This window comes from Mobula hypostoma, chromosome 13, assembly GCF_963921235.1.
Source record: "Mobula hypostoma chromosome 13, sMobHyp1.1, whole genome shotgun sequence".
Lineage (NCBI taxonomy): Eukaryota > Metazoa > Chordata > Chondrichthyes > Myliobatiformes > Myliobatidae > Mobula > Mobula hypostoma.
In genome coordinates this window covers 95,419,110-95,436,509 of record NC_086109.1, presented here as the reverse complement: position 1 = coordinate 95,436,509, position 17,400 = coordinate 95,419,110, and the positions used below count along the sequence as shown (strand labels likewise).

Genomic DNA, 17,400 nt, shown 5'->3' with positions numbered 1-17,400 from the left:
TGCTGGTTTAAACCAAACCCTCCTCTGTGAACATACAACATAAAACACAACACCATGATACACACCCTTCGCTCCATGAGGTTGAGTCCACATTTTAACCTTCTCTAAGATCAATCTAACCCTTCCCTCACACATAGGCCTCTAATCAGTCCTGAAGTAGGGTCCCGGTCCAAAATGTCAATTATTTATTCCATTGATGCTGCCTGACATGCTGAGTTCCTTCTGTATTTTGTGTGTCTTACTTTAGATTTGTAGCAGACTTTCTCATGTTTACGAATAGGCCTCCAATTTTCTTTCATTGTGTGCCGAAGAGCCTCTTAAATGCCTCTGCCACCTGTGGCAGAGAGTTCCACCCACCCACTGCTCACTGTGTGGAAAACCTACCTTTGACATCCCTCCTAAACTTTCCTCCAATCGCCTTAGATTTATGTGCCCTCATATTAACCATTTCCGTCCTGGCAAGTGGTCTCCGGCTGTCCACATGATCTACACCTCTCATCATTTTGTACACCTTTATCATGGTAACCACGACAGCGCAGCGGTTAGAATGACTGTATTACAGCTTGGGGTGTAACAGTCTGAGTTCAATTCCAGTGACCTCTGTAAGAAAGTTTGTACGTTCTCCTCGTGAGTGTGCATGGGTTTCCTCCCACAGTCCAGAGGTGTACCGGTTCATGGGTTAATTGGTCTTGTGATTAGGCTAGGGCTAAATCAGTGGGTTGCTGGATGGTGCAGATCATTGGGCCAGGAAGTCCTGTTCTGCACTGTATCTCTAAATAAATAAATATAAAATCTCTTATCCTCTTTCATTCCAAAGAGAAAAGCCCTAACTCGCTCAGCCTATCCTCATTAAACATGCTCTCTAATCCAGGCAGCGTTGTGGTAAATCTCTCCTGCACCCTCTCTGATATTGAAACATATGGCCTGGCAAATGGTCTAATTATCTGTATATTTACACTAGCATATTTCTATTGATTTAGCCTTTGCAACACTTCCAGCTGGTACCTTCATAACTTGCATTATGAAACACGCACTAATTATTCTAATGTTCCTTTGCCAGATATGTCAAATCTGAGCTCTCTGGTTTCTTGTTCATTAAACAACTGATTCCTCATTTAATTTCTGGAAATCCTATCACAAACATGACTATCTTTTTAAAATCTCAACTGAACGCCATCTTGAAGGAGGAAGATCGCAACTTCTCACAACTCTACAGAACTGCTCAGAGTTTTATTCTTAAACTGAGATACAACATGTGCCGAGCTAAGGTCCAACATACATCCTTCCAATGGCTTGAATGGGCTTACTGAATCTGGAGCACAAGCCTCATGAATTCTACCTCAAAGTGACAAAAGTTCATTTCATCAACACTGCTCACCTACACAGCCAAACTGTGCAGTATACTTCACTCTACACCACGGATATCAGCTGAGCCTTGCGCTACAGGTTTCACTTACGTTTGAGACCCTTCTTTCTTAATCTTGAGAGCTCATTACCTTTTTGGCGACTGCGCCAGAGCCTGTCGTACGTGTGCCAAGCTGTCGCGTGGGCCTGCGAAACAGAAGTCGACACCTCGAATGTTACTGAGATCACGGGTTCTTCACATTTACTTGCCCCACCACGTTATTTAAATTTCTCAACAGAACGAACGGAAAATGCCCGTCCCCCAAAGCCATACACAAGAAGGGTCCAGGTAAAATATGGTGGTGACCCTCGGTCCGGGGTTGTAGGCTGAGGTCGGATTGTAGGACAGGGCTTGGCAGGGATTTTGAGATAGGGCTGGAGCAGAGGTCTTGTACCATGTGTGGCAGAATAATACTTTCGCATGGACTAGCTCAGCTGAAGGGCCTGCTTCTGTGCTGTAGTGCTCTGATTCACTGGGGCTTTACAGCTACACTCCCTGATTCACTAGGAAAATTATTATGCTGCTGTTGGACTGAAGTGCATTAAAAGTTTGTTGTTGCATCAAGAGGAAAAATATCCAGCAGTCTGGAAAATCTGCCAATCCAACACCACCAACGTCCCGGAGGCACCCGGTAATCAGAGATTACTGTTCATTTAGCTCAGCATCAGATAATTTTCTGATGGAGAAACTTACCTTAATAATGTTGTGAGCTGCCCTGTAAGCTCCTGCTCCTTTCAGCTTTAACCCTGGTGCATGCATTCCGAGCTCATATCCCTCTACAGCCACGGACTACAATATAAAACACATAACTGTCAACCCAAGGCAATTCCTACAGATCACACTTATTCTAATTCCAACTGAGAATCACGTTGAACTTTCCCACAATAGAGTTACAAACAAGTAGACCAATACGAGGTTTTGTTTCACACAGGAACTACACATCTGCCAAAGTAAATGGAAAATGGACAATTAGTGCAGGAGAGAGAAGCATTTGCTCCGATTACTGCGCTGGCCAAAGCCAGTTGCTGCGTCCCTCTGATCAGGATTATGAGAAACGCAAGAGGTCTGCGGATGCTGGAAATCCAGAGAAACACCCAAACACACAAAATGCTGGAGGAGCTCAGCTGGTCTGGTAGTATCTATGGAAAAGAGTAAACAGTCAAAGTTTCGGGCTGAGACTTTTCAACAGGACTGGAAAGGAAGCAGGCAGAAGCCAGAATAACTTGGCGGAGGGGGAGGAGTATGAGTTGGCAGCTGATTGATGAGGAGGAAAGTGGGAGGATGTGGGAGACGGGATGAAGAAAGAAGCTGGGAGATGATAGGTGGAAGAGCTAAAGGGCTGACAAAGAATGGGGGATTATGAGGGAAGTGATATCAATCTCCCTTGAAGTAAAGAGTGAATGGTTACAGGGCTTTTGGTGAAATTTAGAGGGAGATTTAAAAAAAAAGAGTGAGCTTGGCAGGGTGGGATTATTGGGTTGTGAAATAGGATACCGTGTTAGAACAATCATTAACAAGGGATTGAGGGACGACTGCACAAGCACGTGGACGTCAGCAAGTTAGACAAGCACGAAGAATTTAAAAGAAGACAGCTTTATAGAGCGGGCAACAGTAGAGGGAGTCAGAGTAGGAGGGCTTTGGCTCAAAGGGGCTTCAGTGATAATGGGCCGAGGCAAGGTAGGTTACCTGTGAAGAATAGAAACAGGAAGCACGTCTGTGAGGCTGGTGTTCTGTACTGTGTATCAGATGTGGGAAGTCCGGGAGACTCTCAGCCTCCTGGAAGGCCACTTCTGCTTTAGGTGTGTCAGGCTGCAGCTCCTTACAGACTGAGTTAGGGAACTGGAGCTGCAGCTCGATGACCTTCGTCTTGTCAGGGAAAGTGAGGAGGTGATAGAGAGAAGCGATAAGTAAGTATCGGGAGACAGATAAGTGGGTAATAGTCAGGAGAGGGAAGGGCAAGAGTCAGATACTAGAGAGTACCCCAGTGGCTGCCCCCATTAACAATAAGTACTCCTGTTTGAATACTGTTGGGGGGGACGGCCTACCTGGGGGAAACAACAGTGGCCACACCTCTGGCACAGAGTCTGGCCCTGTGGCTCAGAAGGGTAGGGAAAGGAAGAAGGCAGCAGTATTAGGGAACTCTATAGTTAGGGGGTCAGACAGGCGATTCTGCGGACACAGGAAAGAAACACAGATGGTAGTTTGCCTCCCAGGTGCCAGGGTCCGGGATGTTTCTGATTGCGTCCAGGAAAGTGAACAGCCAGAGGTTGTGGTACATATCGGTACCAACGACATAGGTAGGAAATGGGAGGAGGCCCTGAAAACAGACAACAGGGAGTTAGGAAGGAAGTTGAGAAGCAGGACCTCAAAGGTAGTAATCTCGGGATTACTGCCTGTGCCACGCGACAGTGAGTATAGGAATAGAGTGAGGTGGAGGATAAATGCGTGGCTGAGGGATTGGAGCAGGGGCAGGGATTCCAATTTCTGGATCATTGGGATCTCTTTCGGGGCAGGAGTAACCTGCACAAAAAGGATGGATTGCACTTGAATCTGAGGGGGACCAATATCCTGGCAGGGAGGTTTGCTAAGGCTATTGGAGAAAGTTTAAACTAGAATTGTTAGGGGGTGGGAACTGAACTGAAGAGACAGAGGAAGGGTCAGATGGCTCACAAATAGAGAAAGCTTGGATTCGGTGCCAGAGGGAGGATAGGCAGGTGATAGAAGGGATGCCCTCAGACTGATGGTTTGAGATGTGTCTATCTTAATGCAAGAAGCATCATAAACAAGGTGGATGAGCTTACAGCATGGATCAAAACTCGGAGCTATGATGTTGTGGCCATCACAGAGACTAGGATGGCTCAGGGGCAGGAATGGTTATTTAGAGTGCCAGGCTTCAGTTGTTTCAGAAAGGACAGGGAGGGAGACAAAAGAGGTGAGGACGTGACAATGCTGATCAGAGATAGTGTCACGGCTGCAGAAAAGGAGGAAGTCATGGAGGGATTGTCTACGGAGTCTCTGTGGGCAGAAGTTAGAAACAGGAAGGAGTCAATAACTCACTGGGTGTTTTTTATAGACCACCCACTAGTAACAGGGCCATCAAGGAGCAGATAGCGAGACAGATTCTGGAAAGGTGTAATAATAACAGGGCTGTCGTGGAGGGAGATTTTAATTTCCCAAATATTGATTGGCACCTCCCTAGAGCAAGGGGTTTAGATGTGGTGGAGTTTGTTATGTGTGTTTAGGAATGTTTCCTGACACAATATGTAGATAAGCCTACAAGAGGAGAGGCTGTACTTGATCTGGTATTGGGAAATGAACCTGGTCAGGTGTCAGGTCTCTCAGTGGGAGAGCATTTTGAAGATAGTGATCACAATTCTATCTCCTTTACTATAGCATTGGAGAGGGGTAGGAATAGACTGGTTAGTAAAGTGTTTAATTGGAGTAAGGGGAAATATGAAGCTATCAGGCAGGAACTTGGAAGCATAAACTGGAAACAGATGTTCTCGGGGAAATGTACAGCAGAAATGTGGCAAATGTTCAGGGTATATTTGCGTGGCATTCTGCATAGGTAGGTTCCAATGAGTCAGGGAAAGGATGGTAGGGTACAGGAACCGTGCTATACAAAGGCTGTAGAAAATCTAGTCAAGAAGAAAGAAAAACTTATGAAAGGTTCAAAAAACTAGGTAATGCTAGAGATCTAAAAGATTATAAGGCTAGCAAGGAGTTTAAGAATGAAATTAGGAGAGCCAGAAGGGGCCATGAGAAGGCCTTGGCGAGCAGGATTAAGGAAAACTCCAAGGCATTCTACAAGTATGTGAAGAGCAAGAGGATCAGACGTGAGAGAATAGGACCAATCATGTGTGACAGTGGAAAAGTGTGTATGGGACTGGAGGAGATAGCAGAGGTACTTAATGAATACTTTGCTTCAGTATTCATTACAGAAAAAGGATCTTGGTGAGTGTAGGGATGACTTACATTGGATTGAAGAGCTTGAGCATATAGACATTAAGAAAGAGGATGTGCTAAAGCTTTTGGAAAGCATCAAGTTGGATAAGTCTCCGGGACTGGATGAGATGTACCCCAGACTACTGTGGGAGGCGAGGGAGGAGATTGCTGAGCCTCTGGCAATGATCTTTGCATCATCAACGGGCACAGGAGAGGTTCCGGAGGATTGCAGGGCTACAGATGTTGTTCCCTTATTCAAGAAAGGGAGTAGAAATAGCCCAGGAAATTATAGGCCAGTGAGTCTTACTTCAGTGGTTGGTAAGTTGATGGAAAAGATCCTGAGAGGCAGAATTTACGGACATTTAGAGAAGCATAATATGATTAGGAATATATATGATTAGCATGGCTTTGTCAAAGGCAGGTTGTACCTTATGAGCCTGATTGAATTTTTTGAGGATGTGACTAAACACATCGATGGAGGTAGAGCAGTAGATGTAGTGTATATGGATTTCAGCAAGGCATTTGATAAGGTGCCCCATGCAAGGCTTATTGAGAAAGTAAGGAGGCATGGGATCCAAGGGGACCTTGCTTTGTGGATCCAGAATTGGCTTGCTCACAGAAGGCAAAGCGTGGTTGTAGACGGGTCATATTCTGCATGGAGCCTGGAACTCCGTGCCATTTAAGAGACTCTTAGTTAGGCATATGGCTGATAGAAAAATGATGAACTATAGGTTGGGAAGGATTAGACTGATTTAGAGAATATTAAAAGGTCAGCACAATATCATGGGCAAAGGGCTTGTACTATGTTGCACTGTTCTATTAACTGTGATACAACCTGTGTAAGAGGCACACAGAGTATAGAATTCAACATATTTTCAGTACATAGCATGTCCACCATGCAACGCAAATGGGTAGTGGTGAAAGGCAGTTGGAAATATGACAATTTGGCTTATGAGCAACAGGAGCCATTGAAGGGATTTCAGTGAAATAGGTTCTCCCAGAAATAGTGCCTTGTGGACGACTGTGTGCATGGGTGACAGGAAGAGGGATGCTTATGATATACTCAGTACAGCACAAAGCCTGGAGGATGGAAATGTATACAAGTTATCTTATGTATTTATACTTATTTTTTAAAAAAATTATTGTGTTATTTATGTTATTGAGAGTTTTTTGTGCTACATTGGATGTGAAATAGGAATTAATTCACTCTCCTTGCATTCGTGTACAGGAAATAACATTAAGCAATCTTGAATCTTGAAAATATAGGTGTGGAATTAAAAATGAAAATGGGAGAGCAGAATAGGTGAAAATATACTAGCAAATACAGTTGAGGAAAATCTAAAGATATAGTTTTACAAGTACAGATAATGAAGGAGGATCTCTAAAGGAAGACGTGGATTAGATTTTCATTATTTTGCAACTCTCTTCACAAAATGAGAGGGCAGAAGATGGCAGCGCGACACAGATCGCAGCGGCCACTCCGGTGGTGATGTCTGTTATTTGTCCAGTAGGGTGCCATGCACAATCCTGATTTGATGGAGGTGGACGTGAGAGCACGGAGGAACATCTAGTGAAACTTCTGAAATGCCTGCTTTGCTGCTGTTGCTACTGTGTGGTCCAGAATCTCTAGAGGGGAAGGCCCCGAGTCCTCGGCTTTGCTTGTTGCTCGGCGGCCGGGGTGAGGGCGAAGCGCTCGGCAGAGGATGGTGCTCAGTGGTCAGTGTCGGAGGGCTGGTCGGGGGCTCGAAGTTTTTGGACGGACTCAAAGTCCGCTGCGGTCGGGTGCTTCCAATGGTGCTGCATTGGCAAGTTGGCGGCGCTTGGAGGTTCATGGCAGGGAGAGTTTCTCCCTCCTGCCGTCTGCATGGGAGGATGAGTCTATCGGGACTTTGTGACTTTTTTACTGTGCCCATGGTCTGCTCTTTATCAAATTATGGTATTGCTTTGCACTGTTGTAACTATATGTTATAATTATGTGGTTTTGTCAGTATTAGTCTTGGTTTGTCCTTTTTTTGTGATATCATTCTGGAGGAACGTTGTAACATTTTTTAATGCATGCATTTCTAAATGACAACAAACGAAACTGAACTGAACTTTCTTCACAAAATGATGGGAATGATGCGATGTTTAAGTGCAATGTTCGATGCAATAAACAGAGTTACAGAGGAGAATTGGGGGTTTGTATAGATGTAGACTATCCCAGCCTGTCCATCCCCGGACTTGGAGTGGTTCCTGATGACTAGGCCACTGCACAGGCTTGGAAAGAGATGCTGACTCAGCCAGATCCATCCTGGGCACCAGCCTCCCCGGTATCCAGAACATTTTCAAAAGGTAGCGCTTCAAGAAAGTGACACCCATCACAAAGGACCCTCACCATCTTTCTTATGACATTCCCTTCGCACAATCCACTCATCCCTCTCTACAAAGCCCACCTTTATTACCTCCCTCCAAATCTTCTCATTGCTATAATCAGAGAGGCGGTACAGCTTCTTCCCCTCTGCCATCAGATTTCTGAATGGTCCACGAACACTACCTCACCACTTTGCTCTACTTGTTTGTTAGAGTTGTACTGCAACTGATAGTAATTTTATCATGTATTGCACTGTACTGCTAGCACAAAACAAAAAATTTCACAACAGATGTCTGTGATAGTAAACCTGATTCTGATACCTTAGTTTTGAAAGGTAGAGTCTTTATTATGCCAGCCTTCATCAGTCAGAGTATGAGGTATAGAAGTTGGGATGTTATGGTGCAGTTGTACAAGTCATCGGTGAGGCTGCTCTTGAAGTAGTGTGTTCAGATTTATTGGCCCTGCTACAGGAGGAGTGCAGAAAGGATTTACAAGGACGCTGCCAGGACTTGAGGGTCTGAATTATAGGGAGAGGCTGCACAGGTTAGGACTTGTTCCCTCAGAGGGTAGGAGACTAAGAAGTGATTTTATAGAGGTGTGTAAAATCACAAGGGGCGTAGGTAGTGAATGCCCTCAGTCTTTTTCCTAGAATTCAAAGTACATTTATTATCAAAGTATGTACATTATAGAACCACAAGATTTGTCTCCTAACAAGCAGCCATGAAACAAAGAAACCCAAAAGAACCCATTTAAAAAAAAGACTGTCAAACAGAAAAAAAACATATCATGCAAACAATAAACGCAAACATACAGCATTCTGAACTGAAGTCCACGAGGCGAGTCTGTCCCCAGACCCTTGGTTCAGAGCAGAGCAGCGGGCTGAACTGGTCCATCCCTTGCCCCGGGCCCCAACACCCTGTCCTAAGCACCCTAAACATTGAGTTCAGTCGTAGAGTTATAGTCTTCTCCATGGATTGTCACCTTGTCGTGGTGGAGAGGCTTGTGTGGTCCTGTGATCCCAAGAGCGATGCCGTCTGGAGCTATGCTCCTGGTAGGGTCACCCATGGCGGTAGGGTCGAGGGTGAGGTCCCTGACAAAGAACAATCCAACCAAGACCTCAATGGTGGAACAGGCGGACGAAGTTACTTCGAACTCAACGGCTGTGAAGGCGGATGAAGGCTGCAACAAATCCATCAGCTCCAATCGTCGTGGTTTCCATGCCATTGGAATCAGTTGGTTGATTTGTGAAGTATCGTGTGCTTCTTGGAGTGCAACATCAAGTACACGTTAAACAAATACACGCACAGGCATCTTCACTCTGTGGGCCTCTTCTTCAGAACGAAGACCATCATCCTCGACCTCGAGGGATAGCCACGACAACAAGAGTTATAGCACAGAAAAATACCCCCCAGTCCATCTGCATGTTTGTCTGCATTTGGTCCAGAGGTCACCAAAGTTTAAGGTGAGAGGCGAAAGGTTTAATGTGGACCTAAAGGGGAAGTTTCTCACACAAAGGGCGGTGGGAATGTGCAATGAGTTGCCAGAGAAGGTGGTAGAGGCAGGTACAATAACAACGTTTAAAAGACCTTTAGACAGTTACATAGACTGGAAGTGTTTAGATGGTTATGGATCAAATGCAGGCAAATAGACAGATAGACCAAAGGGCCTGATTCCGTGCTATGACTCTACGCTATGTATAAAAGAGTTTCCGTTAGATTAGGTACGATTCCCCATTGGAAGCAGAATAACCCACACCCTAAACTTAAGCTCAGGATACTCGTTCACATTACTGCAAGTTTTCTGGACTACATCACAAACACTGGCCATCAGATGCAATGTAGAATTCCTGTCAGCGAAATCAAAGTTTACTTGACAGATATACAAGGTTCAAGTGGCTTGTTCTTCGTTGGGTGTCCATTACAGAGCCTTGCATGCCTGATCATGTCTGGTCATGCTGTTGCAAGTTGCAGTTGGATCAGCACAGTGACCCGGGCTCAATCCCCACTACTGTCTGTAAGGCTCTCCCTTCTCTCTGTGACCGTGTGGGTTTCCTCCTGGTGCCCTGGTTTCCTCCCACATTCCAAAGATGTGTGGATCAGGGTCAATGAGTTGTGGACCTGGTACGTTGGTGCCGGCTGCCCACCGCACATCATCACTGATTGATTTGTCACAAATGACGCATTTCACTGTACGTGACGAATAAAGCTGATCTCGAATCAGTTCTTGGTGCCGAAGTGTAGTGTGTATCTGCCAATGAGGCAGAGGTGCCAAGGTCAACCCTGGCAAATAGGATAAACTTGTAATTAACCAACCCACATGGTTACAACATCTCATTACTGACCATGAACAGTCATTGAGCTAAGAAGATTTTTTCTTGTTCCATTTACAGAAAATGCCATTTGGGAACTAATTAATTTTAGAACCTGTAGTTCTATTGTTGTAATTTTTTATGATAGTTTTTTTACTTACACTCTCAATTATATTAAACAAAAGGTTTAAACAATAAACAATAGAGGGAATAGTATATCAGCTGAATAAATTTGGAAGGTGTGAAAAACAAATTGGTCTCATTGTGGAATGAACTGCAAGAGGAATCACAGAGGCGGTTAAAATTACAATGTTTCAAAGACATTCAGGGAGATAAATGGACGGAAAAAATTATGGGTTAAGTGTGGGCAAATGGAGTAAGTCTGGATAGACATTGTTAGCATGGACAATGAACAAGAGGTGTTTCAGTGCTGTATGAATATCATTTTTAAGCAGATTAGGGAACAAATGGTTTTGCCTCAAGGCAGTGGCGTCGATCATTAAGGATCCTCACCATCCAGGACATGCTCTCTTCTCATTACCACCATCAGGGAGGAGGTACAGGAGCCTGAAGACACACACTCAATGTTTTAGGAACAGCTTCTTCCTTTGCCATCAGATTTCTGAATGGTCTATGAATCCATGAACACTACCTCAGTGTTGTGCTCTCTTTGTGCGCTACTAATTCTGTTTTTTTAAATAAATTCTTCTTATTAAATAATAAAAAAATACAGATAAAAAACCCTGAACTCTTTGCCAATGTGCAGGAGCTAAAATGTTACCTTGAACTTAAAAGGCTAATGTTTAATGAATCAAACCAAACCTACCCAGGGGTTGTTGAAGGTAATCCAGTGTTTTACGCGATCACCAAACTTCTCAAAACACAGGTTGGCGTAATCATTGAAGAAGTTAACCAGACTGTCGTTCTGCCAGCCGTCATATCTATCTTGCAGGACCTAAAAACAGATGGAGAAATACATCGTAGTTGCTCTTTCTAACAGACCTTAGACCACAGAGATCACAAACTTCTTGTAGGTGAAATAAACAAGTCATCAGATGGAGGCATAGATCAGTTAGACTTTCAGGAACCCTACAACTCATGTTCTCAGTGTGGTTTTACTTGCACAATTCATCTTCTTTTACGCACTGGCTGTTTGTTGGTCTTTGCAAATTCTAAAGCAGCACAAACAAAATGCCGGAGGAACTCAGCAGGTCACGCACCATTGATGGAATTGAATCAGCAATTAACGTTTTGGGCCAAGACCCTTCTTCAGGACTGGAAAGGAAGGGGGAAGATGCCAGAATAAAATGGTGGCGGGAGGGGAAGCAGGACAGCTAGAAGGTGATAGGTGAAGCCAGGAGGGTGGGAAGGTAAAGGGCCGGAGAGGAGGGTGGACCATAAGGGAAAGGGAAGGAGGAGGGAACCGGGAGGGGGGCGGGATGATGAACAGCTGAGAAGAGGTAAGAGACCAGAGTGGGGAATGGAAGACCAGGGGAGGGAAAGGGATTTTTTTTTTAAGCTGGAAGGAGAAATCGATATTCATGCCATCAGGTTGGAAGCACTTATAGTCAGGTGGGATATAAGATGCTGCTCCTCCACCCTGACGGTGGCCTCATCTTGGGAATGGGAATTGGAACTGGAATTAAAATTAAACTGTTTGGCCAAAGGGAAGTTCTGCTTTTGGCAGATGGAGCGGAGGTGCATAATGAAGCAGTCCCCCAATTTACAACAGGTCTCACCAAAGCAGACGAGGTTGCATCGGGAGCACCGGACACAATTCTATTCTATTCTTCGTAAATTCTATTGTGTTTATTTATTTTTCTGTAAATGCCTGCAAGAAAATTAATATCAAGGTAATATATAGTAATATATATATATCCAAGGTCTTTGTAAATACTAAATAGAGGTATGGAGTTTTAAAAAACCATTAGAAGAGTATTTTGGCTATTGCCACAATAGGTCAATGGCAGATGCAATCTCCATGGCTCTTCACACAGCTTTAGACCATCTAGACAACACAAACACCTAAGTCAGGACACTGTTCATCAACAAAAGCTCAGCATTTAGTACCATCATTCCCACAATCCTGATTGAGAAGTTGCAGAACCTGGGCCTCTGTAATTGGATTCTCGACTTCCTAACCGGAAAACCACAGTCTGTGTGGATCAGTGATAACATATCCTCCTCACTGATGATCAACACTGGTGCACCTCAGGTGTGTGTGCTTAGCCCACTGCTCTACTCTCTGTATACTCATGACTGTCTGGCTAGGCATAGCTCAAATACCATCTACAAATTTGCTGATGATACAACCATTGTTGGTAGAACCTCAGGTGGTGATGGGAGGGCGTACAGGAGTGAGATATGCCAACTAGTGGAGTGGTGTCGCAGCAACAACCTGGCACTGAATGTCAGTAAGATAAAAGAGCTGATTGTGGACTTCAGGAAGGGTAAATGAAGGAACACATACCAATCCTCATAGAGAGATCAGAAATGGAGAGAACAAGCAGTTTCAAGTTCCTGGGTATCAAGATCTCTGAGGATCTAACCTGGTCCCAACATACTGATGTAGTTATAAAGAAGGCAAGACGGTGGCTATACTTTATTAGGAGTTTGAAGCGATTTGGCGTGTCAACAAATACACTCAAAAACTCCTATAGTTGTACCGTGGTGAGCATTCTGACAGGCTGCATCACTCTCGGCATAATTTACATATTACTATTTAACTGTTTATGGTTTTATTACTATTTATTATTTATGGTGCAACTGTAACAAAAACCAGTTTCCCCCGGGATCAATAAAGTATGACTATGACTATGGAGGGGCTACTGCACAGGACTGAAATAAGCTGCAGAAGGTTGTAAATCTAGTCAGCTCCATCTTGGGCACTAGCCTACAAAGTACCCAGGACATCTTTAGGGAGCAGTGCCTCAGAAAAGCAGCGTCCATTATTAAAGACCTTCAGCACCCAGGGCATGACCTTTTCTCACTGTTACCATCAGGTAGGAGATACAGAAGCCTGAAGGCACACATTCAGCAATTCAGCAACAGCTTTTTCACCTCTGCCATCTGATTCCTGAATGGACTTTGAAGCTTTGGACACTACCTCACATTTTATAATATACAGTATTTCTGTTTTTGCACATTTTTAAATAATCTATTCAATACACGTAATTGATTTACTTGTTTATTTATTATGTTTTTTATTATTATTATTTATTATTATTTTTTCTCTCTGCTATATCATGTATTGCATTGAACTGCTGCTGCTAAGTTAACAAATTTCACATCATATGCCGGTGATAATAAACCTGATTCTGATTCACCCAATGAGACAAAGAGTGATCATAATCCCAAGGCCACTGTATCAGGACTGTTTGTTGATGTGCTCTTTCAGCAGTGTCAATAAACCAGACGTGAGACTGTGTAGTCAACAGGAGAGAGCAGGTGATGAGAACGTATTGAATTTTCTATTTTCCTATCTGAAACCTAATTGGAACTGCTTTTTGAAATGTGTGTAGCCACTGAGAATGTAATTCAAATTGAGATGTTGATATGGTTTCATATTAGGCAGGGAGCTAGTCTGGACTGGAGATTACAGTGTGAAATTAGCATAATGTCAAAGGAGAAATTACAATTAAAGCTGTTAATAGCTGGCAGACTTTTGCAGAAAAAGAGAGAGATCCCTTTTTTGGAGCTGCACAGTAGTATGTCGCTATTAAGGTGCCAGCGAGATGTTTTCAATTCCCACTGCTGTCTGTAAGGAGTTTGAACGATCTCCCTGTGACCGTGTGTGTTTCCTCCAGGTGCTGTGGTTTCAGACTCAGATTCATTTATTTATCATCTGTACATCGAAACATACAGTGAAATGTGTCGTTTATGTTAACAGCCAGCGCCTAAGGATGTGCTGGGGGCGGCCCGCAAGTACCACCACACATTCTGGTGTCAACATAGCATTCACACCATGTTCAGCAGAACAACACAAACAACAACAAAACAAGCCCCCTTATTTTTATTTATTTATACACACACACACACACACCCTTTGCCGCTAGGCCATTGTGGAATGAAGTCTGTCAGTGATGCACAGACACATGCTCTTCTCATTACGGCCATTGGTGAGGAAGTACAGGAGCCTGAGACGTACGGGTTAGTCGGTTATTTGGTCACATGGGTGTAATTGGACGATGTGGGCTCGTTATCATGCCATACCTCAAAGTAGTAAAATAAGTCTGAGTCGAGAGTCTCTGTAGCCAGAGAAGGCAACCTGATCAGTCACCAGAATTCACGGATCATTAAATTATTGACAATTATGGCCCCTGGGTTGGTTATGAGGATGTGTGGCTTAGCTAGTAGCATAGAGGAGTAAGGAGAGAGGGCAATGTAGCATCAGATTCAGATCCATTTACATTGAAACACAGAGTGAAGCTGTTAGGCTAAAGTTACTATATTCTCTCAGTCTCACAGATCTCGAATCCTGGCCCACTGTCATTATTAAATCTCTGTGCAATCATCAGGAACTCAGTCCCATTCTGTGGGTGGATAGGAGGAGACACTGCTCCAACAGTTTGGCAACAGAGGAAGCTTCAGTCCGTTGTGACAAGAATACACATAGATTAAGATGTTAGCTGTCCTGTGTGATCAGCAGTTGGTCTGCCACCTGTCTTCAGGAGAGAGAGAGATAAGGGAAACAATGGAGCAGCATTTGGAGATGTGTAATGAAGGGACGGGAGAGAGAATAACAGAAGGAGAGAGCTGTCTAGAGCGGCCCCCCCTTTGAACCCTGAACTGTTTGAAGTGATGGACAGGCGATACCCCAGCAGGGGGATAAAAAGGGACAGGTTCGCTAAGGTAGCACACACACGACACCCGAGGTAATGAGACCCTGGAAGCGGTGTGCCTCTCACAAGTCGGTGGGAAGCTTTTGGCGGCTGCTCGCGGGATCAAGCCTTAGACGCTCAGGGTGGAAAGGCACGATCGGCGGGAACCTGGTGTGTGTCCACCCTTGCCTGGGTGCCAGGTTCAGCGCAGAGAAACGGTCGTATCTGGAAATGGAGGGGTCACAGTCGGTGACCTCAGATGACATCACAAAGGGCTCGCCCGAAAGCTGACTGCGAAGGTCTGTGTGGAAGCTGTGCTAAATATTCATTTGTTTTGCTCTCTCTCTCCTTCCCCCCCCCCACTGTCCATCGCCACGGCAGCGATTACTGCGAACTGAACTAAATTGAACTGAACTTTGTGTCACTTTGAAACTGGTCATTTGCCCCTAGACAACGATAGAGCTTGATTGATCCTGTTATCTTAATTCTGTGTACATGTATGTTTATCATTGCTGAACTGCTGCATTTATTATCCTTTTGATTAGAGTACTGTGTTGCTTGTTTCTTTAATAAAACTTTCCTAGTTCTAGTAATCCAGACTCCAACTGAGTGATCCATTTCTGCTGGTTTGGCAACCCAGTTACGGGGTACGTAACACCGCACTCTCGGTCTATGGTGAGAGAAGCATGGAGCAGAGTTACAAGGACTCCAATTCGGAGGGGGTAAAACTTTGTTAGTCACTGAGGCATTTCACTGTATGTTTCAATGTTTATATTGCAAATAAAGTTAAAGTTTATAATCTTTAAATGTTTATTAAGGTGGTCCCTTCCCCATTTTCTTCTCTTATCACCCCAAACCTTGTGGACACCCCCACTGGAAAAGGTTGCGATTAGCTGGGGTAGCAAATGGATCCAAAGATCTAGCCAGGCTTTGGTTTAGAAGATTCACCTGCCAGCTTGAAAACCTTTTCCCTCTTCCCCCCTTCTTATTCTGGCTTCTTTTCCTGCTGCTTTCCACTCCTGTTGGGTCTCGGCTCAAAACATTCCTCCCCACAGATGCTGCCTGACCTCCGGCACTTTGTGCGTGTTGCTCTAGGTTTCTAGCATCTGTAGCATCTCGTGTTGAAGATTTAGACGAAGCGTTATCATCACAGGTTCTCTCCATTACACTAACACTTCTCAAAAGGCAGGCTCCCCTGGAGCTGTCCCTCCAGCACAGACCTCGTGGGTGAGGCAGAGGAGGAGAGTGCCCATCCGTACGATGTTGAAGTTTCTCACAATGCTTGTACCTGAATGCGCTTTACTATTGATCGAGGTCTGCAGCCATCGACACAGCGCGGAACTAACTTGGTGGCTGTGACCGCGGCCGTCGGCTCCTGGGCTGGCGTTTCTCGCCTCGGCAGCTCGTTGCTGTGCACCCACTTGTGGGGGCTCTACGGTTTGATGTTTAATGCTTTGTGTGTTATCTGTTCACTTTTTGCTGTTTGTGTGATTTGTTCTTGTTTTTTGTGTGTCTGATGGAACTGTTGTGTGAGGGTTTTCTTTATACAGGTTCTATGGCGTTTCTTTGTTTTGTGGCTGCCTGCAAGAAGACGAATCTCAAGGCTGTATACTGCATACATACTTTGATAATAAATGTACTTTAAACTTTGAATCTATTCCCTATTCCTTGAGCCTTGTGCAGAGTTGAGCACATTGATAGGTCTGGTGTAACTACAACTATCACAGCTCAGGGCTTCGGAGATTGGAGTTCGATTCTGGCATCCTGTGATTGCATGACTTTTCCCTGCGTACTCTTTTCTGGTTTCCTCCTACTGTCCAAACATGTACTGGGCAGGTGAATTGGTCATTGTAAATTGTCCCGTGGTTAGGCTGGGGTTAATCGGAGTTGTCAGGGGCTGCTGGGGCGGCGTGGCTGGAAGGGCAGACTGCACTGTATCGCTAAACAAATAAAATAAATGGATTGTGTGGTCAGGACAGGATTGCAGATGTCCTTTCCTGAGGGACGTCAGTGAAACACAAGTGTGCACACATTGACATAGATGTTGAAAACATTGCAACAAAAAACATTTAAAAATGCTTCAACTTATCAGCATCTGCTGATCAGGAACAAAAATTGGTGTGCAAGTTTTTAATTTATCCCTGCTGAGTGCAAACCTTGCCCATGCTGGAAATGCCTGGAGAAGCTGCTGTGGGGAGACTACATACAGCAGGTCATAAATCATGTCAAACATTTGGCACGAACCTGTGGAAGATCCCAGTGGTACAGGGTGACAACAGGCTGGATTCTGCTCTCCATTAGGGCATTTATTAGTTCATTATAATAGTCGATTCCCTTTTCATTCACTTGCTCGGCTGGAGAATTTGTAAAGATAAGAAATAGATGATCTATGATGTGCAAATCAGACACTTATTTGCAAACAGAATCTTTCTTGTTTTACCCTGCCCTGTCGTTCCTCAGCTGCGTATTTCTCTTTGCATTTGAGCACCTCCTCCGACAGCCACACAAAGACTATATACATAGAACAGTACAGCACAGTACAATGTTTGCTGACCTTTAATCAACTCCATGC

The 17,400-nt window shown here is 44.4% G+C and overlaps 1 protein-coding gene across 2 annotated transcripts in view; it reads right to left on the bottom strand.

Annotated features, from left to right (window-relative positions):
• LOC134355802 (lactase-like protein) overlaps nucleotides 1-17,400 on the bottom strand; it is a 47,769-nt gene that overhangs the window by 21,344 nt on the left and 9,025 nt on the right. For both annotated transcript variants that reach the window (XM_063066234.1, XM_063066235.1), the window contains exons 4-7: nucleotides 17,073-17,182; nucleotides 10,835-10,963; nucleotides 2,099-2,194; nucleotides 1,497-1,551 (exon numbers count right to left, since the gene is read on the bottom strand). In XM_063066234.1, the coding sequence (XP_062922304.1) occupies nucleotides 1,497-1,551; nucleotides 2,099-2,194; nucleotides 10,835-10,963; nucleotides 17,073-17,182 (390 nt within the window). The remainder of the gene's footprint in view (nucleotides 1-1,496; nucleotides 1,552-2,098; nucleotides 2,195-10,834; nucleotides 10,964-17,072; nucleotides 17,183-17,400) is intronic.